The following is a 24,078-nucleotide window of genomic DNA, read 5'->3' as shown; positions in this document are numbered from 1 at the left end:
CCGCGGCTTCCCGCGCTGCCCAGCCTGGCGACGGCACCGTAGGGCCGCCACCAGCTTTCCCTGGGGTCCGCCTTGGGTAGACGAGGTTCCCCGCGGGTGGCTGCCCCTCAAAGCAGGTTCGTTCATCTGGGAGGGATGCTCCCAACCCCGGAGGTGCCCCCCGCAGCGAGGAGCACCACGATCGTGGTACCCAGGGCCCACACGGCCACATCGCGCTGCAGCGACCGGCTTTGGGGTGCGTATCGACCTGCCGGCACGGTTCGCAGGACTGGGCTCTCCCTGGGCTCTCTGGGGGGCCCCGGCCGCCCGCACCCTGATACGTGTAAGGGCAGGAGCCTGGGAGAGGTCCCGGAGCCCGGGCCCCTAAAAAGGGCAGCGGTATCTCGGTGAAAGGTTCCGGGAAACTGCTACGGGACCCACCTCAACATCTGCAGTTTTTCGTGCAGCAGAGAGACAACCTGTCTGAAACACTCCATTGCGTAACCGGTTTCACAAATACTATTGGACACTTGTGTGAGGAATTTGCCGATATTGGTTCCTATTTCTAGCCATGCCTAACCTACAGAGCTTGCTGCATAGTTAGCATTGAAAGATGGCAATACTTCTATCGGTATTTACCAAACTTACCTTCCTCCCCACCTCCCCTGGCCTATTCTCTCTCTTTTTTTAGCTTTCTTAGAATTACAGTGTAGTTGTGTGAAGCAAAAAACTCTGAGGAGAGAACATCTTTTTACCAAATGAAAAAATATCCTTGGAAATATATCCTTAAAGGAAACGGTTCTTTGAACATACTGGGGTCTCCAGAGGATTCTACAGGGCAGGCTGGTTAAACTGTGTGTCTACTAGACGTTTTGAAGGAAGAATGCTAGAGTCAGTAACTCAGAAATTGGGATCCAAAGATTTGCTGTCTTGAAATCAACTGAATGTTGTTTTCTGTGATTTTGCTCACTCTCACCTCACTACTTTTTTTCCCCCAATAATTCTAATGATACTGGATGAATGTCTCAAAATATGTATTAAATATAAATAGGTGAAAGTAGGAAACTTGCTCCAATTTCTGAGTTTGTAAAAATGTTTTAAATTTTATGCTATTAGAAAAGGTACTTATCTGACAAAAAGGATTTTAAAATTAAAATTTTGCAAATCAGTATAAAATTCCAATGCAATACATAGAAACTATTTGAAGATAAATGAGTCATTTGCTTGCGCAGGCTGTGCTGATACAATCTGGCAATTAAAACAACATTAATGTGACCATCTTTCGAGTTTGCACTGCTGTCACTGGCTTTAGTGAAAACTGATCTCATTGAAAGGCTACAGCTATTACTCCAAATAAAGTCTTAAGAGCCTGTAGTCAGGCCAAAGGCTCAATTAACAACAATGATGATTATCATGGTTATGTGTAAAATAAAAATTTGCAGGAATTTCTGCATGATACAATACCAAAGACAATTTCTAATGTATGCTGGTGACAAAATGCAGCTTTTCTTCGTTGCTGGGGGATTCTTTGAATAAAGCAAAGTCAGCACATCTAGTAAGATTCTGTGGTAAAACCAGGAGTCCAAGATAACATGCTTCCTCCCCATTGTTAGTGTCCGTGTCCAGGGTGTGTCACCAGCACCCTCACAACTGCCAGATTAGACTGTGCCTTCCCCTTACTTGGATAAACGGTGTTTCATCATGACTGCATTAGGACTGATAGAGTATTTCTTAACTAAGTCACTGTAGGTTTTGTCTGCATATGGTGAAGATGCTTTTTTTTGCAAAAGGCACATATCGATTGTATGGTCTCAGTAGTGCTCAGCTGTGTAATGACTGGGTGGGAGTGCTCTCTAACCCTGGAATGTAAATTGCAGTTTAGAACATTCCAAAACTCGATTACCCTCAAAAAAACCATGTCCCTGCTCTTTTCATCATCTTGTCTCCACTAACTTTTTGATTGCTATTAGAATCCCTAAATAGAGTTGGGTTCATACTGCAAACTTTCTCATGATTACTGCATGAATCAGAAGGCTTAGTTGCTGCATTGTAAAGATTGAGATATACAGGCTAGAAATATAGATTAATGCATTCAGAAAATGGGTTGTGTAGGTACAGATGTTTGCTTGACATTTATCTTTAATATTACAAGAGAGTAAAATCTATGATCTGGTGCACTGGACATGCACTATCTGTAAGAAAGCATCAAATGTTTAAGAATTTGCATCTAAAGAATATCAATATGTTCTTAATGTGCTGAGGCCTGAGCAGCAGGCCCAAGCCAGGGCTGACTTACACGATGAATCCTGGGCACTATGTGACTAACACCATCAGTATTACTTAGCTAAAAATAGATGACCAAGACACTTAAGGTAGCTGTTTAAGACCAAACCAGCTTCTTTAGAAACTTTTCACATAACTTTGTGTAGTTATTTGCAAGAAATGTATCATTTTAAGAAACTTTCCCAACTGACATTAATAGAGGCTTGTTTGTATGATATTTTAGGGAAAACCCTCCGAAGCCGATGCCTGGGCCCTGGCCAAGCCCTGGCCCCATCTAGTTGGGAAGTGTGCCATCAGACCCAGGTGTTTCTGCACTAAAAATATAAACAAGTCACTTTGACTGGCTGATTTGGGCCTATAAAAACTAGACTCCCTCTCAGGGCGATTTTGGAGACTTCACCTATGGGTAGACACACTGTGTAGGATCTTCCCAATTGCCAGGAAAAATTCTCCAGGTCCTCTCCAGGAAGTGGGGCTCCCCAGCGATTGCAATTGTGGACTCTGGATGACGGTAAAGTATTTAGGCACTTGGTGATGTATCTTTCTCAGTCACTATTTTCTTTCTTCCATAGTAATGATTAAGTGCATTACTTGCTTATTTTTGCTTGTTGTTAAAGCCGAGTGTGTTGCTATCGTTTTAGTAAATGTATCATTTTACTTTTGTGTTGCCTTACTATTCATAGTAAAATAAGACCATTCTTTCCATTGGTGTCTGTGTCCTTTAAGTTGCCCCGTTAATTGGCAAAACAGTTCTGCATGAAGTGTTGAATCTGAAAGCAATGATTCTTATCTCTGCATAGTATCTCTCTTAGTTTTGCAAAACTAGGTGCTAACTGGCTGTGTGCATTTTCACAGATAAAGCAGCCAGGTGATCTAGACAATGACCATGCTGGAAATTGGCAGAGCTTGAGTTGTCCCATTTCTTTGTCCCACAATACTAAAGGTAAGAGGGACAAGAATTGGGACCAGAATCTGAACACCCTTACTGCAGACACATATATATGATATATATGTACATATTTCTCATATGTTTGTATCACTCCACTCAGTCTCTTAATCCTCTCCTTCTCCTCCCCCATCATATGAAAAACTATGTGAATATATGAAATCCCATCAATAATCTTCTCTTTGGCCGCTACGAAATAGTCCCAGTTTGGGAATTTAATTTCCTGCCGGGGTACTTGTTGATGCACTGTTCCATACCCAAGATAGGAATCTGGCTGCTCTCTGGTGAGACAATGTTTCTTATCTCAGATTTTACAGACCTTTTGGCTACATGGTGGTAGCAGGTGCCTACAAGACATCTTTTGTCCCAGAGAGACCCAGAGGCTTACCAGCAAAAGCACCTTAGAGTTATACTGTATGAAGGGAGAAGTATGCATCAACTCCTGCTGTTTCTCAAGGTAGGTTTTTGAATTCTGAACCTGACAGATGGCTACACATTTCAGTTCTTATTGTTGGTGGCTTTGAATATTAAATCTAGATTCTGATCGGAAAGACAAAAAGATTTTATCAGTAACCCTGACAGCCTGTTGCTTTATGTCAATAAATTTCACTGCAGTGATTCAGTTGAGTTAGTATAGTCTTTTATTTCTGAAGATTGCAGTTCTTAATGAAGCAAATGTCTGCCTACTGTAGGCAAATACTAGGTGAGGAGTGAGAAAAGGTGATCATAGGTCGATTTTTTTCCCACTCTCTTTCCAAATAGTATTTGTGGGGAGAAAAAAAAAAAAAAAAAGATTGCAAATTGCAAAAATAGGGCATGAGGCACAGTAGTAGCAGTGATGTGAATATGCTTTGACACTGTCACAAATTTACAAGATGGTGTAGAAGATTTCCTTGCCAAGAAATTTACTGAGCAACAGTAAAATGATATGCAAATGGTACACAAACTCAGTATCAGGGCTTTGGATAACCACAATATGATTTACTGTAGGTGCAGCGCTCCACTGTTGCTTCTTCACCTTAGCGGTATTAACTGCATGTATCAACTGCAGCATTATCTTCACTGAAAAAAATCCCATTTACTATTAAATAACTAATACACGTTGCCTATTCTACTATGAAATCACAATGGAAACAAGACATTGCAGTTTATGTGGAAACTGAGACGAAACATGGGCAAAATCATCCCCACTTTTCCCAGCTAATGCCTTGCCTTTAACTGAGATCGATAGATGAAAGTCTGTGTATTTAAGAACAATATGTGTTATCTCTTTTTTTTTCCAATCCTTTAAAAAATTAAAGTAGCACTTTGGAGAAGCTAAAGCAATGCCCCAGGGGCTGACCTTCAGGTGACTGTTTTGTCAACTGATACGACAGCCCTGAGTTGTCAGGAGGAATATTCAGGGAAACATTCCCATTGAATGCAAGATAACGCAGAGATTAGTTTGTCTCTTTTTGTTGTTCGTTTGTAAAAAGATGGGATTTTTATACTTCCTGTACTTATATTTTTGTTTTCTTTCTTTAATGTGGTTTAAAAAGCCTTTAAATGAATCAAGTTTTTGCTTTTTTGTTTTATACATCGATTATACCAATTTTAGTCTGAAGTTCCAGTGACTCGCATGACTTACAACTAAGCAACAAATCTATTTGAAGAAGTGGTTTTAAATAACACAACAAAAGACATAGCAAGACACTTCTATGCCTGATCTTTTTGATGAACCAGTACAGAAACAGATGTGGAAAACTATGTATTGGAAAACAAAAGCCTGAAGTCCACCTATGGCTTTAGGACTCAATTTCAGCCTTACATCCACTGGCAAGTATGTGACCTTTCATTAAAAAATGCAGACTGTTGGGGTTTTTTTCACCAGACAAATTTCTATAAAAAATTATTTTAAACATAAGCGATTCAGTTCTACTAATATTTTAGTTTCATTGCAATTAAAAAAGAAGACATTGGAGTTATTGTCTTACTTAACAGCAACAAATAGCAATTGTCACCTGGTTTAATAATTGTAAACGAGAGAGTTTACCATGGAGAAGGAAATACCACTGGGATGCAAAAAATGGGGAAAAAAGCTTCAGTATTTGATTACCCCAACTCTTTGAATTCATCAGACAAAACGCTCAAAAGATTTTCTGTTAACATTGTGTAAAAAAGGTTTATTTAAACCGGTGTGTTAAGTCAAAGTCACATAGTATCGACTATTCAGGAACAATTATTTCCTAAACAAACAGAAACAGCAAACACACTAACAACTCATTTTGCCACTGTATGTTCTAGCTAAGTGCTTAGTAATGATGAGAAAAGATAATGCTCATCGATACGTGTCGTCTGTGGCTTCCACTCTATTGTTTCTAAGTGAATTAGACCTAAATGAAACAGAGTACTCCCTATTCGCACGGAACCGTGTAAATATTTCCTATGGAAACCTGAAATCACATGAAACTCCAGTAGTTTCACTTTGAAAGAAACCAATTCTATGAATACAAATGAACAGAAATAGAAAATATACAGAAGTCTTACCTGTTAAGGGCAGGAATCTCTGAAGACTCTGTTTTGATTTACTTTCAAGGATTTCAAAGAAACTGGTGATACTTACAAACGTTGTGGATTGATAGAATCTTCAGCACAAATTGCAGTGTTTCTTTTTTGTTTGTTTTTTTTGGGGGGAAGAGGTAACACTGGAAATTAAAATCCAAATTTTGAACACTTGGGTCCTACTGGTGAATACTGGTCTTTGTACAAAATACATTCAGTAAACGTTTCTCTCTCGATACAGGACTTCCCAAGGAGGTACAGAGATACCTGAAAGCGTTCAGGGGTGAAGCTCTTTGAAGGAAGGTTTGAACTCTCTGACTTCTGCCCTGATTTCTGTGCAAATTCTTCTTGAACAGCTCGTAAAACAACGTGGTTAGGCAAATTTTGACATGTATTTGGTTAAGAGTACAATGAAATCCACAACTCCCTCGATTTTGATTCAGGATGGAGTCCGCTTTACACCTTGATTTAAATAAAATCTGTTTCTCAGAGTCGTTGCTGCCCTTTTCCTAGCCCTGAGTCCGCGGGGGCCTGATCTATCTGGTGCACTCGATGATTCGAGGGAGTATCGCATGGCTACTGATGACCGAGAGTTTGACATTATGTGGCGTTGGTAATTTTTAAAGACACCAGACAACCATCGGACCACGGATGTGGAGCCGCACACGGCAGCTCCGCAGAGCTCCCAGACCGCTGGGGCTGGGAATTTTTCAGCCAAACACGGTTGCGCTGGAGGGACCCGCGCGGCCGGGACACGGTCCGGCCCCCGCCGTGCCCTCCCCGCTTTACCGTCGCTCCCCGCAGGAGGGGGGACCGAGAGGGGCCCGCAGGACCGCGCTGTGCCCGGCGGGCAGGCCCAATGCCGCGATGAGGCCGAGAGGCGCTGAAGGGTTCCAGGGCGCTCGGCGATGCCGCCGCTCCCGTCCGTCCGGCGGGGCCCCGGGGCTGACGGGCGCCGATCGGGCGCAGCGGCCGCTCTCGGAGGCGGGAGGTGCCGGGCGCGGGGCGGCCCCGCCTCCCGCTTGTGATGCCGCCGCGAGCCAGGCGGCCACCGTCGGGTAAGATGGCGGCGGAGAGCAGCGACAGCGAGGAGGAGGATTTGGTGAGCTATGGAAGCGCGCTGCAGCCTCTGCAGGAGGGTAAGGGATCCCCGGGAGGTTCGTTTGTTCCTCCTCCGTCCTTTCGTCAATCGTTGTGGCGAGCACTGGGGAGCGGCCCGGCGTGAGGCGCTGGGGCCAGGGTATCCCGAAGGGCCTGCGCGGTCCGGTCCGGTTCGCGGCTGAAGGCCCTCCATCCCTTACTTTGGGGAACTGCGGCGTGTAGGCTCAGCGCAGACCTGCTTCCCCTTCCTCCTGCTGCCGCGGGGCGTGGGGCCTTTCTCGGCAGCCGTGCTGCCCTGGGAGAGGATCTGGCCCGACACAGGGCGAGCCGCCTGGCAGCGGAGTGGGAAAGGCCTCGGCACTAGAGCGGTTTGCGGGTGGGGCTGGGGTACCCCCGGGTTGTGGCGGCGCTGCACTGGGTGGAGCCGGGTGCCAGTCTTTGCTTTTGTGCTTTCCCCAAGCCTCAAAAAACCCCAAACAAACAAAAAACCAAAACCAAAAACACCCAGACACTATAGTTCAAGTATAAAAGTTCGAGTGTACGCAGTAGTTATGCTAATCTGACCGTCCGATGCTTATCTTGATGACATGAACAGGGCGTCGTTGAAGGACTAATGTACAGTTGTGACTCCCAAGTCGGTGCCACTTTATTCAAGAAATATTGTTAAAAAGGGGAAAATGTTTATGTCAAAGTCTGTGGCTTTTATGTTTTGTTTTAGTTTAGACACTTTTGATGTGTAATTTCTCAAACAATTACTGAAGAAATCCTGCCAGAGATTTTGCACACCTAAAAACTAAAACTGTCCTTTCACAGAAAAAACCCCCAATGTTCTCAGAAGTCAGTAGAATTAAGAGTTTTGATGTGAATGCTTCATGCTTTTCCTTTAGCGATGTGCATCAAGGGTGTATACAAATAGTTACAGTGCGGTGGAAATAAATGTAAACTGCTGATGCTTTCCACTTCAGGGTGGCTAGCGTTTGATCCTGTTCTTACTTGAAGGAACGGCTTCTGGAGGAAGGGGGAAGTCTCTTTTTCATGTAAAATTGTGTCTTACTTTCTTGGTTTATTTCATTGTAGGTGAACGAATTAAAAAGCCAGTTCCTCTTCAAGAGCAGACTGTTAAAGATGCAAAGGGACGATACCAGCGTTTCCATGGAGCATTTACTGGTGGCTTTTCAGCTGGTTACTTTAACACTGTTGGCACAAAGGAAGGTTAGATATTTTGCTGTCTTCTGGGAATGGTTAAATTGAGAACCATATTTTCACATTAGTGAAAGCAAATTAACTGTCATTAAGCATTTTTGTTCCTGCTATTCCTTATACTGTGAACAGTTGAGACAGTATTGCTGAAGTTATTTCTCCTTGAGTCTTTGGACTGTAATTTTACAAATGTTCTTTGATGTATACTTAAGATGTAAGGTTGAAATATTTGGATTGTTTTCAAATACCATGTTGCCTTAAGTACCTTACTTAAATATTTATCTTCTTTAAAGGATGGACACCTTCAGCTTTTGTGTCATCACGGCAGAAGAGAGCAGACAGAACCATTCTTGGACCAGAAGACTTCATGGATGAAGAGGTAAATTTAGAAAGGAATCGAAAACTTGTGTAAATAGTTGCCATAACAGCAAAAATTGAAGTAACTTTAAAATTACTTCTTGTACACGGTGTTATACTACTAGGTCATATAGATGGTTTCACGGGTTCACTTAAGAAGCTCCTGTAATGTCAGTGTTAAATAATAAAACCAGAACTCAACCCTTTCACTTTATCAGAAAATGCAAATGCTTTTGAAGCGGTTTAAGATATTTCCACTAAAGCTATTGAAAAAACTACTGTATAAGTAGCTTGAGAAAATTAGCCAATATCAACGTTATGTGCCATTTTCATTACTTTACTATTACAGTAAGTAAGAATTTGAGGGATGTTTAATCTAAATGTTTTCATTTTGTGTATATTTCCAGGATCTTGGTGAGTTTGGGATAGCACCAAAAGATATTACAACTACAGATGATTTTGCATCTAAAGCTAAAGACAGAATAAAGGAGAAAGCTAGACAGATTGCAGGAGTAATTGCTCCCATTCCAGGAATCACTGCATTTGATGATTTAATAGGACCATCTAAGTAAGTAAATTTACATAAAAGTTTGCCAAACAGTTCCTTTCACTTAAAAGTGTTGTACTGCTTAGAAAAGTAATGTTTGATCACAGTAATTGTGAGAGACTGGAAGATCCTGCAGTGTTACATTTCCTATGTGGCCTCCACCTTGAATGTGCAGACTGGTACCACGTAAACATTTATAAATGGGAGTGTGTATGCAAATATTAATACATTCAGATTTGATTTTAAAGTGGGATATAAAAACAAGTTCAAATATTATATAGGTATATTATTTATCAACAAATAATAAAGGTGTGGTTTGAAGTAATTTTGGGTTTTGCTTCCTTTTGTTTTCTTTGTAGAATAACAGTTGGGGTTGAACTGTTACGAAAAATGGGCTGGAAAGAAGGACAAGGTATTGGACCACGAGTCAAAAGAAAGCCATGCAGACAGAAACCTGGTAAGTTCAGGGAAGTTCCTGAGCTAATTAACTGTCTTGTTAGTAGAAAGTTAATATTAGTAGAATGATTAGAAAGTTGATTTCAACTTTCTCCTTTTATTGATGTAGTGTGGTGTTACGATGTCTCTTACAGATCCTACAGTGAAAATATATGGTTGTGCATTACCACCTGGACTGTCTGAAGCTTCTGAGGTATTGAACAGGCACAATTGGTTTGTTGACTTATGTAAGAATATGTGATAACATATAAAAAAACAAAACAACTTCTTCAGTGTCCTTGAACAGTATTGAAAAATGCATTTTCAAATCTTCTTAAAAGTGTTTATAAATACTTTTTATGTTTAATGTGAAGAAAGGTTTTAATATCTAAATTTCTTCTTTTGCTACGTAAGCAGGTATAGTTCATATACAATTCAGGAAATGCAGACTTGCCTAGGCTCATGTTAACTGAATGTTGTATAAGCTCAACATACAGAACTTTTAGTCATATTTGCTCTTATAAACTTTTATTTTATACAAGGATGAAGAGGATGAATTCCAGCCAGAGAATGTGACGTTTGCACCGAAAGATGTAATGCCTGTAGATTTAACTCCAAAGGACAATGTCCATGGACTTGGCTATAAGGGTTTGGACCCCTCACAAGCTTTGTTTGGTGTATCTGGAAGAGAGCACCTGAATCTTTTCACAGGTGGTTCTGAGGAAACAAGCAATTTACTTGGTGATCTGAGACACAGTAAAGGAAGAAAACTAGGTATTACAGGTCAGGTGAGGACATTTTTTTAATGTGTTTTATGATTAGTGCAGTAAAATCCAAATAATTTTGTTTTTTCTTACGTGAAAAGCTCCTAGTCATTGTAGTATTATTGTAAAAAATGTTAAGTGTGGTTTGAGAATAGGATTTTTTAGAATTTACTTTGAAGATGTGGAAAAATCCTTAGAACTCTCAAATGCCTTCACTTATTGAAACTATAAAAGACAACTCTAAAAAATACCTGACTCTGAGTAGCTGGATGGAAAAACATCTTGTGTTACTTCGATTAGATAAAACTAATAGTCAGTATGATTTAGTTTATGGTTTTGTGTATTGTACTTTCAGTAATGCTGTATCTGTCAGCTAGAGAGGTTTTGTGTTGCTCCAGGGTATTTGTAGTTCTTATCTAGAAGCACTGTCAGTTTATGTTTTCTGGGAATTCTACTTGTTTAATTTCCATGTTAACTGACATATTTTTTTCCTTTTGAGAACTTAACCTGGTGTTAGTCAGATTGCACATGTTATTTTACTAGAACTAGTCTGCTGTCCCTGTCCTGTACAGACCAAACTTGCTGTCCCTCTCTGCCAAGGGAGTGGAATGTGTTTGCTTTTGTGCTCACTAAGGTGTGGTTTTTTTTTCCACCTCAATTTTTGTGGTGAAACTACGCTTTTCCCAGTGTATATATATTTGTACTGTAGATTTTATATAGTTGAATAGATGCACATGCAGATGTGTTCTGATACGTGACTTAAAAATACTTTTACACTTTCAAATTCTCACTTAAAATATATATTTTAGGCTTTTGGTGTAGGAGCTTTAGAGGAAGAAGATGATGATATTTATGCAACTGACACACTGTCAAAATATGATACAGTTCTAAAGGATGAGGAGCCTGGAGATGGCTTGTATGGCTGGACAGCACCGAAACAGTATAAATCCAAAAAAAGTAAGAACTGTGGTTCTGTTTAAAGAGTGAGTGTAATATGGGGGGAAAAAACCCACAAATGTAGTCTCTATTTGCTATGTATTTTAATTTTCAGCCTTGATATCTGAAAATTCAACTAGTCCTCCTTCTGTGTTGAAGTGTTCAATTACAGAAATAATTTCCAAAGTCCTCCACTAATCCCAGTGCAGATTAAACCCTCAAAGCATAATTTCAAAAGGACAATATTGCTGCTTTGCGAGATACAGCATTCGGTTTCACTGAAGAAAACAAATGATGGTGAACGACAGTTACAAAATATGATCCAGCCCTTGAAAAGAGAACCTTTTTTTTTAGATAAACTTCTGTATTTTCAGATAATTTTTGCAAATTCTATCTTGGTACCACTTTATTTTTACTGCACCACTTAAGTGCATGAAATACTGTAGTAATTTCTGGGGAACCTGTTCATGTTGGCTGTACACATGAATGGCACTGCTGGTGTTTGCTGTGCACAGTATGGACACTGTTGCTTCACTATAAACCATGTTCAACTTGCAGCAATCACTCTGGTAGCAGTTTTTACTCGTATAATACTAATCCAGAATCAGAACCCTTAATTTTAAATGAAAGGTGGTGAAAACAACGAACTACAATTATAACTCATAATAGACAGTGACAAATGGAAAATATTCAGGAAAAAAAAGAATTGCCTAACATGCATGTTTCAAATATTGACCAACTTTGTGATCATTTTGTAGGGCCTGAAAGAGAATTTAAATATATAGGAAAAATCCTGGATGGTTTTTCCTTGGCATCAAAATCATCAGCTCCAATCAAGGTAAGCAGATAGTGATGTTTTATGTATTAAGAATAGCATCATTCATCATGTGAACTGTGCAGACTCTACTACTTCTCGGTGTTTTTCTGTTCTTAGAAATAAATGTTCTGGTCAGCAGTAAAAATTGCTGAATGAACAAAATTGTAGCATTGGGGGCTGTTCAACAGAAAAACCTAAAATTTATCAGACTCCTGAAGGTATTTAAACCTTGCCTGTGTACTGGCTTTGAACAAGTGCCTTCCAGACTATTCACTGCTACTTGCCATAAAGTTGGAGGAATGGTTTAATTAAACTGCAAAATAAAAAAAATTACATATTTTGGTTCTAGATCTTTGATATGTAACATTCAGTTTTCTGTAAGAATTAGGCCTCATGCTTTGTCTGCTTTGCTATTTTGGTGACAATTTAATTTCTGAGTCCTGTCTTCAAGTTGATATAATTCATGCCATACATATTTGTATGAATTGTATGTATAAATTGTATGACAGTATCCTCTTTCAAAGGAAGAATATTTGTGTGGTATATAAAATTGCATTGTATAGGGAACACAGGAGAACCTTTGAAGTAACAGCTTATATGAAGAATGTGGGGAAAAACACTTTGAAAGACGTAAAAATATAGTAAGTACAGAAGTACTCAGTAGTCCAATTAATTGATTAAATCATTTGACTTCAGTTAAAAAAAATAGTAAGCAATGTTAAGAGGTATTTTCTCAAATAAAAGCAGTGCATCTTAAGACTCTTGTTAATTTTTCTGTCACTTAATGTGCGTGTTTTCCTATTTTTTCATAGTTGACAATATATTGTCAATGTGTTTGTTCCCAGAGTTTGTATTACAGGGCCGCTTACTGACAGGGTCTAAAGGAATTGGTAGCTTGTACGATTTGTTTTTACTGCTAAGATGTAAATTGAGGAATTCTTAGGTTGAACTGACTTTTTCTGAAACACAATAGTTATTGCATACAAAGTTGTCTCCCTCAGTGGATTTTTTTGTTTTGTTGCCCCTTTCCCCCCCAGGTTTATCCACCGCCCAGCCTGCCACGAAATTACAGACCAGTCCATTACTTTCGACCTGTGATAATAGCTGGGAATGAAAACTGCCATTTACAGAAGACATTGGAGGAATCGACTGGGAAACTGGAGAGTGATCCAGCACAGCAAAGCAGGCATGCTTTGAATGCAGCTCAGAGGAGGGAACAGCTAGGAGAGACTGAGCTGAAAGGTACTGAGATTCGTGACCGTATTTTTGCTTGTGTTCCAGGTCCCCTTTTGTTTATAGAACAGTAATAATTTGGTCTGGCCTTGAATGCTTATTTTCTAACATAAATATATCAAATCTAGTTACCATAGCAAGAATACCATTCCATTGTTCAGTTTGATCTCAGCAGTTGAATTGTTGACATAGCTGTCTGTATTTTCATTTACTTAAAGACAAAAACTATGTGTTGGATTTTGTTTTGTTTTGGGGGTGGAGGGGGTTGTGGCCTTTTTTGAATATCCTAGGCTGTGAGGATTTTTTCTGTAAAATGAGGTTTCACTGAAATACATTCAAATATACTAAAAAGATAATTTGTAACTGTGGCTCACATTTGTATCTACAATAGCAAACTTTATTAAGTTATATGTAAATAGCATAAAAGATGTAATAGTGGCCAAATTTTTATCTGCCATGTATGCCATTTTATTTTTAATTTCTGCTTAAGAGCATTTTATCTGACTGTATACGCATGTGGTAAGGATTTTTTCCTCTGCTAAAGGGGAAGAAATAGTTCTAGTAATTTTTCATTTCTATTTATCTTTTACTGCTTTCTTTCTGCTTTAGGTCCAGCTCCTTCTATTTTGGAATATCTGTCTGAGAAAGATAGAGAAAGACTCAAAGAAATTAAACAAGCATCTGAACAACAAATGAAAGCAAAAATAGTGTCTCAGCAGTCACCAAAAAACAGATTCCAGCCAGCCTCTTCAGAAGATGCTGCTCACAAATGGCAAATGCTGCTGGGGGGACAGTTAGCAAATGCTGGTTCTAGTGACTTCAAACCATTTGCAAAAAATCCCGAAAAACAAAAAAGATATGAAAATTTTGTGAAAAGTCTTCAAAAAGGAGAAAAAGGTGAAATATTGCTTGCTTAATTTTTTTTCTCCCCCTCCCCGTTTGTTTTTTTCTTTTTGTCCCAATGCATTTTATATTCACTATGAGTTCTCTTCCTTAATTCCACAGCATTTCTCCCTTTACTTCTTTTAGGACCAATGTTAACAGATTTTTTTTACTGATACTTAGTCATGTTGATTTCAGGAAAACTGCTCTGTTACTCAATTGTCAGAAAGTCTTGATTTTAGGCATTACATTTCATACTTCTACAATGTAGCAGAAGTTAAGTTCTACTTCATTTCCTGGATTTCCCTTACTTCAGCTTTGGTTAGTGGAACAAGCCTTTTCCTTTAGTTTCTTTCCCTTTGAGGAGTTAAACTGACAGATCATATAAAGGCAGAAAGATGATTGGGTAACAGTAGAATCAAAAGAAACCCCATACACTCTGCACCAGGGGGAGATAAGGACCCTAAAGTGAATGAAGTATTTCACACTTGTCAGAGCTTGTATTATATGTCATTTGGATACTCAAACTTCTGCTGTCACTTATGTTCTTCTCAGAAAAATTTATGACTGTAAAAACACAGCATACATGCAGAGTTCTTACTCAAAACCAAAAAAAATCCAATCTCCTTCATCACCTCTTTTCATGCTGTTTCAGTCTCCTTCCATTTTGTTTAGGTTTTTGCTATTAAATTATACTGTGGTGTATCTGAGATTAAACCAGGTACTGGCGATGCCTTGTGGTGAGTTTTCCAGTACTGTGATTTTTCTGTAAGGCATAAAAAGCTGAAATTGATCTAGGGAGTTCATCATCAGCTCATGACTCTAGATTGCCTTGAAATAAACTTTAAAAAAAAAGGGGTTGGGGTTTTTTTTCAAATTTTGAAGTACACAGGGGCTATTGGGGAAGAAGAAGATGGGCACCAGGAAAATTTGACGGAGGAAAGCACATAGTGATAGGTAGAAAACCTGGGTTTGTTGTTTTAGTTGTGGTTTGGGGTTTTTTGGGGGTTTTTTTAGAAATCCTTTTCATTATATAAAATAAATATTTTCTGGTCAGTAGCCTCTTCTGGTTGCCGCATTGGGACACACTACTTGAGCTTTGAACCCATAGTTCCTCTGTTCAGGACTGGGATTTTCCCTGGGTAAAATCGAGTATTCTCAATTATGACTATATGACTCTAAATGCCTCCTGAGTCATAATGATGAAAATGTAGGAATGTATAAATAACTGGAATGGTCAAAGGTCTGTTCTACTGTGAGTGTATTTGCGTGGCTGGTATTATTTCCTCTTCCTTCTGGGAGAAAAAGTGAACCTGTTGCTGTAAACCTGTGTCCAAACTCTGTATTTATCAGTGGGCACTTTATGTACCAGAAAGCCCCTTAAAAGTTACCAAAGCCTAGCCAGGCGTAAACTCTTTCATTCTGTATTTTATTTATTGATGAAGCTTTGGATTATACTTTTTGTTTTAATCACCTGTGAAACCCGTTAAGTATTTTGAACATTCTTTAGAGGGCAATGAGTAAGGAATCAGTTTTACAAGTAAAATTATTTAAAATATCCATTTTGGATTTGGCAAATGCTGTCATTCTTGCTGTCTTGAAAAACTACCTCCATTTATCAGGGATTAACACAGTTGAGATTAATACTACCCTTATGCTAAATACACATTAAATATTTGCAAGGATGTTTGCTTATTACCTTATTTTTTGTTTGAAAAGTGTTGACGTGAAGTAAGCTGTAATCTCTGCTAAGCATTTCTCTCCCTATCTTACAATAGATACATTGGAGCGCTTTTTAGACCCGAATATGTCAGAATGGGAGCGAGGAAGAGAACAGGAGGAGTTCTTTCGTGCAGCGATGTTCTACAGATCCTCAAATTCAACACTGTCATCCAGATTTACCCGGGCCAAGTATGAAGATGATGTTGACAAAGTTGAAGTTCCCCGAGACCAAGAGGTATATGCTGTTTACAGTCTTTTAATACACTGGAGCTGCAGTTGTTGCCTTAGCCCTGACACTGTTTTTCTTTTAAACTGTTAGGTAGATATGTTGCTATTTTATTGCCCTTTTGTTTAGCAGCTTTTGAAAACGCTCGGTGCATACGGAGTAGTGATTTGTTAAACAGCATTTAAATATTTATGGCTTTGTCCTGTTCTTAAGTCTTACAGCAGTTCATTAAGTTGTTACTTATTTAGCAGCTATAAATGTTTGACCTTTTTCAGAATGATATTGATGATAAGGAAACAGCTGTGAAGATGAAGATGTTTGGCAAACTCACAAGAGACAAGTTTGAATGGCATCCTGATAAGCTGCTGTGTAAAAGATTTAATGTTCGTGATCCATATCCTGAGTAAGATAATTGATACTTACATTTTTAACACTTTTTTTAAAATTCTGAGTTTTTCATTTGCTTGTGGAAAATCTGGCTTGATGTTTTCTTGTATTATAAGGGAATACAGAACTGCCTAATATTTTTATTTGCATCATGAAATATGGTGACCTCTGATAAAATAGCATGCATTTGAAGGAGTACTGTAGGTGCTTCAGCTTGTTGTAGATAATTTGAGGACTTTTCTGTGTTGAAAACAATAATCAGCAAACACTTTTATTTCCCTCTAGTTCTTCTGTAGTGGGTTTACCAAAAGTGAAACGAGACAAGTATTCTGTTTTTAATTTCTTAACTGTGCCTGAGCCCACCACATCTGTAACTCAAGCAACAAACGAAAAGATCCAAGAGAGTAACAGTCTCAACAGTAAGTTTGTTGTTACTTTACTAATTTAGCTATACATGAGATAATAGTACAGAAAAAGCATCTTTTTCATTGAGAACCTAGCCATGTGATTTTTTTTCATTTAAAAAACCAAAACAAAGAAATTGAAAATAAAAATTCACGGACATAAAAACTGAAGTTAGTGATATAATGCTAATTTCTTCTACCTGGAAGACATTTATAGGTCAAGTATTCATTAGAAAGATTTTAAAAATGTCAGACTGAAGAAGCAGAGTAATTTAAAATCAAGTAGGCCATGAAATGCAGAACAATTTGGCATGCAGATGATTTGAATATTTTGGATGTTTTAGAACCAAAGAAACCTTCAAGGTGGGATGTGTCAGATAAAGAGAAGGAGAAGAAAGATTCTATCAGTGAATTCATTAGTCTTGCTAGATCAAAAGCTGATGTTCATCAGCAGCCACCAGTGCCAATAACAGAAGAATGTGGAACTGGGACAAGTGAACCTCTTCCCACTCCGGTGAGTGTACAATAGGATTTGTACTTAAAGGGAATTGCTGTAAACCTTGACAACCCAGAAATAAGATGGGTCAGTATATGAATTGATTTAATACAGGTCAGTGTGCACAAGAGCTAGCTCAGGATGAGCAAAGGCATGAGATGGCACTTTGAAGAATTTTGAGGTTATAAATCTGGGATGCAAGATGTTTGCAGCTTACAAGGACTGCAGATCTGATTATACCTGAAGTAGAGCTTAAAAGAAGAAAAAATGTAGCTCAGTAGTCTGGGAACTTAATTCAGTGACTTTACCACCACTCTGCTCACAGGCACAGAATGTATTTATTTCTCCTTTCCATAGAGGAGAGTGCATGTTTTGCGGAGAAAGGTGATGTTTTCCTTTTGCTTAAATTTAGTATTATATAATTGAACTTTGAATTAATGAATTAGAATTTATAATATCTGGGGATCTGTCATCACAAACTGCACTACTTTTACAGGACACTGGCTTAGTTCTGCAGTGTTTCAGAGCTTTACTATTTGGGACTAAGATTTATTTCGCAGCTATTGTGCCATCCAAATGTTTTGTAAATACCTGTCAGCATGCTTGAAGTTATTCCTTATGAGAGAGAGATTGTTAGTTTCTTTAGTGTTTAAATACAGTCTGTTATGATGCTATTTAGCAGGTAGCTAATGAAGATAAGAATCAGGAGGAAGAAAGCGGGCGACCACCCATGGACTTATTTAAGGCCATCTTTGTGAGCTCCTCAGATGAAAAATCATCTTCCTCTGAAGAAGAGAGTGATGAAGAACAGCAACCAACTACTTCAGAAAGAGAGTCAGAAACCACCAAGCAAGTTGATGTACCAGACAGTTCTTCCTCTAATGTACAAGGTAATACTTAATAGATGTTCATTTTCATGCAGCATAAAATAAATACCTTGTAAAAGTTTCGTTTTTGAATCACGCATTCTTGGACTCTTAGCACAATGTGATGCTCCTGTGCAGATCATCTGAGATTGACGGAGCTGGCCATGTAGAAAATGTGAATAATACAGCACTGCATAAGGCCTTGCATGTTACAGTGTTATTAGCATTGCCACATACCTTTTGTGTAGATCTTACAAGCAAACTGCTGTATGCAATATGCCTATTATACAGTGAGGGGGAACAAAACATCTAGTGTAAGAACATGCTTAAAATGAAAATACTTTGTCCACTTACTGTCCCAGTTGGTTCTATTGACATTTAACTTTCAGTGTTTATTAACCTTACACATCTCATGGAGTTTTTTATTCATTCTGAGTAGTGGAAAAATAGTACTGTGTTACAAAATGGAAGCAAACAAATGCACTGATAATAATTTAATTAATAATTGTATAGTCTAAAAGGTAAATTTTGATTTAAAAGAAAAAATACCCACAGTGTGTCGACATGTTTCAGAATGTCAGCTACCCAGTTGGCCAAAGCAGTCCATAGACATAGAGGATGCTGATCAGTTTGCTTTCTTAAAGGTTTTTTGAAAGCCTCCTTGAACTTTCTTTAACACTTCTTGGAAAAAGTATTTCCTTATTTGCCTTTCAAATATAGCAAGTTTTGGTTTTCTCATAGAGAGTGTGACTGCTACAACTGATTCTTCGTTGCCTACTTCAAAGGAGGAACTGGATGCAACAGAGGAATTCGGACCAAAGTTGCCACCAGCTTTTTCTTCTGGTAGGTTCTGTAAGCATCTAGAGTGTAAATTCTGCACATTGAAATTGTATATAAAATATATGATAACCTCTCTTTAAAAAAGGCATTTCTGAGTAGGCATTCTATCTCTTAAATGTGTGTGTTATGTCAAACAGCCATCAGCAAACGTTTTGTTGCCATGCTATGACCCACCAACAGGAACCTCTTTGCCTGTGTACCAGTTTTGTTTCAAGTCTGTAGAGGCAGTGATAAAAACTTGATGTGAAAATATAGCAATTTCACTTTGTAACAGATTGCAAAGGCATTTAATTACAATAGAGATGTTGCAGTTAGGAGTTTTAGACATGTAATTTCCTTTCTAAAGCTTAGGGGTTTTGTTTGTTTAACTATTATATTAGGTTAAAAGTAATACAGAATGTAATAACCAAATTACCCTTCTTTGGTCTTTTTTTTTTTTTATTCTTTATGCATTTGCTTTGTACTTTAGGCACTACTTGGCAGCAACAAACAGTGGTGCCACCAACTTTTCCTGGACCTAGTAGGAAAGAAAAACATAGGAAAATCAGAGAGAGGCACAAGACTAAGAAAAAACGCAAAAAGGAAAAGGTATTAAATACTGATTTTTGACTTGTTGATTCTTTGATCTGCCTTTCAAAATGTTTTATTATTTATGCTTGGTTTAGAAAAAAAATATATACACCGGGACTAGAATGTAAGCAACAGAATTTCTCTAATGTTTTGAAACCAGAGAATTATCCTGCTATGATGCTGGTTTTTCCATATATACATACGTGACTACAGGTATGGTATTGTGGGTAGTTTCATGTTCTATGTGGAAGATGTCAGGCATATTCTGGGAATTGCATTCATGGCTTATATACAAGTAACTGTAATAAAACTTCTATTTTAGGGGGAGTTGAGTGCTTGGATTAAATGAATTTTGGTTTATCTTTTTTTTTTTTTTTTTTAGCTCAGTCTGAGTAGTGGAAAAGAGTCATTGATAAGTGTTCTGTTTCAGTTAAGCTTTGGGTCCATACTGAAATAAACTTTTGTCTTTTGTTGACATTCTGAAAAATCCAAGTCTTTCACAAGGAGATAAAGGATTATTTCTCTTCTTTTTACAGAAAAAGAAGCATAAGAAGCAGAAAAACAAAGGAAAACACAAGAATAAAAAACCAGAAAAAGACAGCAGCTCAGACACTACAGATAGCAGTGACAGCCTTAGTGATATGGATACCACAGGCTTGTCGCCTAAAGAACTTCTAAGAAGGTAAGCAGAAAGGTTACTTTAACACTTCAAACTTTGCAGTGAATAATTAAAGCATCAATTTATGAGTTGTCATTCTAGTGAACCTATTTGCAGCAAATGTGAATAAGCCAGTTTCTTTATGAAGGTAAAATATTGCTCACTTAGTGAGGAAAGAGTACAAATATTAGACGTTTTAATCTAGAGGGTAATTAATTCTAGGATAGCCTCTTAAGGTAAAGGCCACCATATACACAGCCCTAGTAGGGCTAATGGACATTATACTTAAAGATGATTGATATTTTTGGATGGTATTTTGAATCGGAATTTTAAATAGAACAAGTGCAGGTGGAGATTCATATTTTCATTTATGTACTTCTGTTTACTTGGGAACATTGAAGAAACATTGTGTGCTAAGATTCCATTCAGAGAGATCTGTTGTGTGGCACCAATGCTTAAGCTAGTCTGCGCTTCAGCAAGGGACAGTGAAGCAAGCAGAACAATGCTTGAGTCATGTACATGTCTTCTAAATTTAGACTGCCATTACATTTTTATAAACTAGAGACTTGAAGATAGTGCTAACATAAATGTGAAAATCAGAAGAGCACAGTTCACAATATTTTGCTTACATGCTTCAAGTAAGGTAGGAACAAACGTAACTGTGTCTGATGCAGATCAGTCAGCTTCAAACACGTCCCATGTGGAACAGTTGCTATATTGGCATCTGTTTAATGTCTCTTACTAGCTGAAGGAGAGGTGTCAAGGTATTTCTTGAATACCACATCCCTCTGGTCTAATGGCAGAGTGATTGGGGTTGAGGTGTGGAGTAGAATGGATGTACCAACCGGCATTAGAAAGGGCTCTGCCTTCCATTCCTTTGGAACTGAGTGTCAGTTATGCATTGGTGTTTTCTTATTAAAAAAACAATCTACTACTTGGATTTCTGAATAGCTAAAATGTGTTATTATGCATTTTGCACAAAATAGACTTCTTTGTACAAACAGTTGTTTTGGAATCTTCACATTTGCGTGTCTCATCACTGAGAAAATGTTTTTAACTAATGTAACTCAGATCTCTCTCTGAAACTAAGGTTTAAGAAACTGCTCGAGTAATGAAATGTTCTTAATGTGGTGTGTGACTGTTTAGTGTGACTTTTTTTTCCTTCCTTTTTAGGTTAAAACAACTTCAGTATTGAAGAGCTCTCTTGCTTTCTTCAGTATTGTGTGACTTGATCTCAAATTTTTGATCTCCTCTGTGATGGTAGATCAGTGGTGTATAATGTGAAGCACTATAGATACAGTATTCATATTGAATTTCTTTGAAAGTAAATGTGCATATGTTTATTTTATGATGTTTCATGAGTTCCAGATGTATGGATTGTAGAACATTGAAAAGACCCCTTTCTGGGCATAATAATCTGAAATACTGCAGGCTCTGTTTTAATTAATTAAACAAAGCATTTTAATAAACTTTATTATTGCAAATAAGCTTTGTATAGTGATAATTTTTTATGCCTAGGACCTCTAAAACGCTGGAAAATCAGTTTCAGTCTGAGTTAAGTTAGAAAGTTAAAACTAAAGCAACGTAGAATTTTTATTGGGTGCACGTATTTTTATTGAATCCAATGCAGAATTTCGCATTGCAGTTTTTGAGTATCCAGGTATTATTTATGCCTCTCCAAATTGTCTAACATTTACTATAGCTGCTCTAAACCTTTGATAGAATCACAGAATATGCTGAGTTGGAAGGGACCCATCAGGATCATCAAGTCCAAGTCCTGGCCCTGCGCAGTTCATTTCACACAAATTATTATGGCTAATGTGCTAAAACATTAGTACGATGATTATAATCTGCCTCACTTTATGTAGTTACAAAGAAAACTGTTCATGCTACTTTTTGTCCGCAATTGTCATATTGCAGAATAATTTAAATATGAGCCATGAAATAATACTGAGCTGCCCAGAGGTGGTGGGCAGCAGCTCTGGGGCCAGCTTGGAGCCTTGGCAGGAATTGGCTCGTTCAAGTGGTCCGGGAAAGGCAAGCAGGCTGGGGCAGGCCCCACGCCCACGGGGCAGTCTGAGGATGAAAAGCTTTGTGTCCCTTTGTGTGTGGTTAATGCTTATAGCAGCTGGTGTTTGTTAGTTCTGTTCACACAAACACATGCTTGACAGTCACGAGCAAACTCCCAAATGAGTGAAGAAATGACTTTTCAAAATATCTTTGCCAAAATTTGTAACAGTCTTGGTTAAAACGTGTGGCCTAAGAGCTTGATGTGCTGCGTTTTGGTGGACTAGAATCAAGGAAACGAGTGTTTGAAAGACTTGAGAGACTTCCTGAGATTTAAAGATTTTTTTTTTTTGAGTGGAAGAAGAGTTGGAAAACAAACCAAAACAAACCTCCAGAAAAATAAAAATGCAATATACCCATCCATCAACATTTTCTTAACCAGATTCGGTAAATCTGCTCCAAGGTAGTACCAAGGATGTGAACTTTGCTCAGTCAAGTGGAATTTAGGATACATTCTCCTATGGTTCCTGCTTTCATACTCCCCCTCATGGACTAAACTGTCAAAAATAATCTCAAGGAAAACTATTCCTAAACATTGTTTCTTTACAGATTCCATTTAAAATTCTGGGAGGACACTGATAATGTGAGCTCCTGCCATTTTTGCTTTGAAGACACAAAAATACTTTCATGTTCTTAGGCAGTGAAGCTCTTCGTATGTTATGAATGCAGCAACAACAAATTAAAAAAAACAAGGAATCTCAAAGCTGAAGTTAGGCAAGAATGTTATACAGGCATGAAGATTGACTGAATCATCATGGAGCCTTCTGAAGGTATTTTACCGAAGTTTAAAAATAGTGGCTGTAAATGTTTTTGCAATCACAGTTAATAGGAGAACACCTATTTCATGCTTAGAACACGTTGGCATTAAAGGGTGACTATTGTAAGCACATGTTGCATACACTAAGATCTCTAGTTTATTAATATTTTAAAATGTGAAAGTTGATACACAAAGGTTGCTTGTTATCCTGAAAGTTCCTTTTTTTGACTTGTTAATGTACGTGACTGGGGAGTAGGAGAAGTCAGGGGTGGGACAGTTGTTACCACCATTGCCATGTTTTCATACTTGTCACTGTCTTTTTCCTTGTATTTCAATCTCAATTGACATGCACTCTTTTCTTGCTCCTCTTGAGTTTTGTGTAGTTGGCTGGGTTTCTCTAAAACTCCATTCACCCTGGGGAGAGGAATGGTGAGACCTGAATTGGGAAAGTGTACACATTCCAGGTGATCAAATCTAAATTAAGTCTATTAAGATAGCTTGGAGACATAGAGTTATGTGAACCTGTGAGTGCTATGCAAGCAAATGGCTGTATCTGTGCTAAGCAGATGGCAGGTGTTGAGATCTGGCATACATTAAGCAGTCATGATTTAATCTAAGAATTGGTAATGAGTAGTAGTGCATTAATGTCATATGAATTCAGATGAAATAGTTTAATGAAGTATGTAAAATTTTGATTTCCTGCTGTGCAGTGCTAGGTTTCTACTATAACCAAAAACTTTTTCCAGGCATACTGAAAAAGCCCAAGAAGCCCAAAAGCATAAAAAGTCCAGACAAAGTTCAGCATTACGTTATCCAAGAGCTGTGGATGGCTAGCTCAAAGAAACCAGGAAATCTAGAAGGAAAAAAGTCACATCTTCTAATGATGAGATCTGAAGTAAATCAGCACGTGGCAACTGTAAGCATATATTGTTGATTGGACATATAAAAGTAAGTGTCTCAGTGTGTTAGTCATGACATTTATAGTTTAATAACTGTCAGATTGAGAGTTCCAAACTTTCCTGCTTTGTCTGAACTCAGAAGTGGAACTTCATTTTTCTGTCTTT

General features: G+C 38.2%; 3 protein-coding genes across 5 annotated transcripts in view; 2 read left to right on the top strand and 1 right to left on the bottom strand.

The window, feature by feature from the left end:
* RHPN2 (rhophilin Rho GTPase binding protein 2) overlaps positions 1-5,997 on the bottom strand; it is a 34,610-nt gene extending 28,613 nt beyond the window's left edge. The window contains exon 1 of the mRNA XM_048316521.1: positions 5,735-5,997. The gene's annotated coding sequence lies outside the window, so the exon portion shown is untranslated. The remainder of the gene's footprint in view (positions 1-5,734) is intronic.
* The window catches only part of FAAP24 (FA core complex associated protein 24), a 39,886-nt gene extending 33,646 nt beyond the window's left edge, over positions 1-6,240 (top strand). For both annotated transcript variants that reach the window (XM_048316531.1, XM_048316530.1), the window contains 5 exons: positions 2,486-2,773; positions 3,118-3,205; positions 3,517-3,665; positions 4,806-5,027; positions 5,991-6,240. The gene's annotated coding sequence lies outside the window, so the exon portion shown is untranslated. The remainder of the gene's footprint in view (positions 1-2,485; positions 2,774-3,117; positions 3,206-3,516; positions 3,666-4,805; positions 5,028-5,990) is intronic.
* A 539-nt stretch (positions 6,241-6,779) lies between these two features.
* GPATCH1 (G-patch domain containing 1) lies at positions 6,780-21,677 on the top strand. 2 transcript variants are annotated; one of them, XM_048316510.1, is made up of 20 exons: positions 6,780-6,888; positions 7,928-8,062; positions 8,344-8,429; positions 8,815-8,975; positions 9,314-9,411; positions 9,545-9,603; positions 9,932-10,177; positions 10,963-11,110; positions 11,848-11,927; positions 12,944-13,148; positions 13,749-14,036; positions 15,800-15,978; positions 16,245-16,372; positions 16,642-16,775; positions 17,105-17,274; positions 17,939-18,146; positions 18,864-18,965; positions 19,432-19,550; positions 20,069-20,214; positions 21,364-21,677. In XM_048316510.1, exons 1-20 carry the CDS (start codon positions 6,813-6,815, stop codon positions 21,383-21,385), a joined length of 2,790 nt encoding a protein of 929 aa, XP_048172467.1. In that variant the 5' UTR covers positions 6,780-6,812; the 3' UTR covers positions 21,386-21,677. The 2 variants fall into 2 exon arrangements, with proteins under 2 accessions (XP_048172467.1, XP_048172466.1); XM_048316509.1 differs by having other exon boundaries at positions 17,936-18,146.
* The last annotated feature ends 2,401 nt before the right edge of the window (positions 21,678-24,078 follow it).

This window comes from Corvus hawaiiensis, chromosome 12, assembly GCF_020740725.1.
Source record: "Corvus hawaiiensis isolate bCorHaw1 chromosome 12, bCorHaw1.pri.cur, whole genome shotgun sequence".
Lineage (NCBI taxonomy): Eukaryota > Metazoa > Chordata > Aves > Passeriformes > Corvidae > Corvus > Corvus hawaiiensis.
The sequence above is the reverse complement of the archived record's forward strand: the minus strand, read 5'-3'. Positions and strand labels throughout refer to the sequence as shown.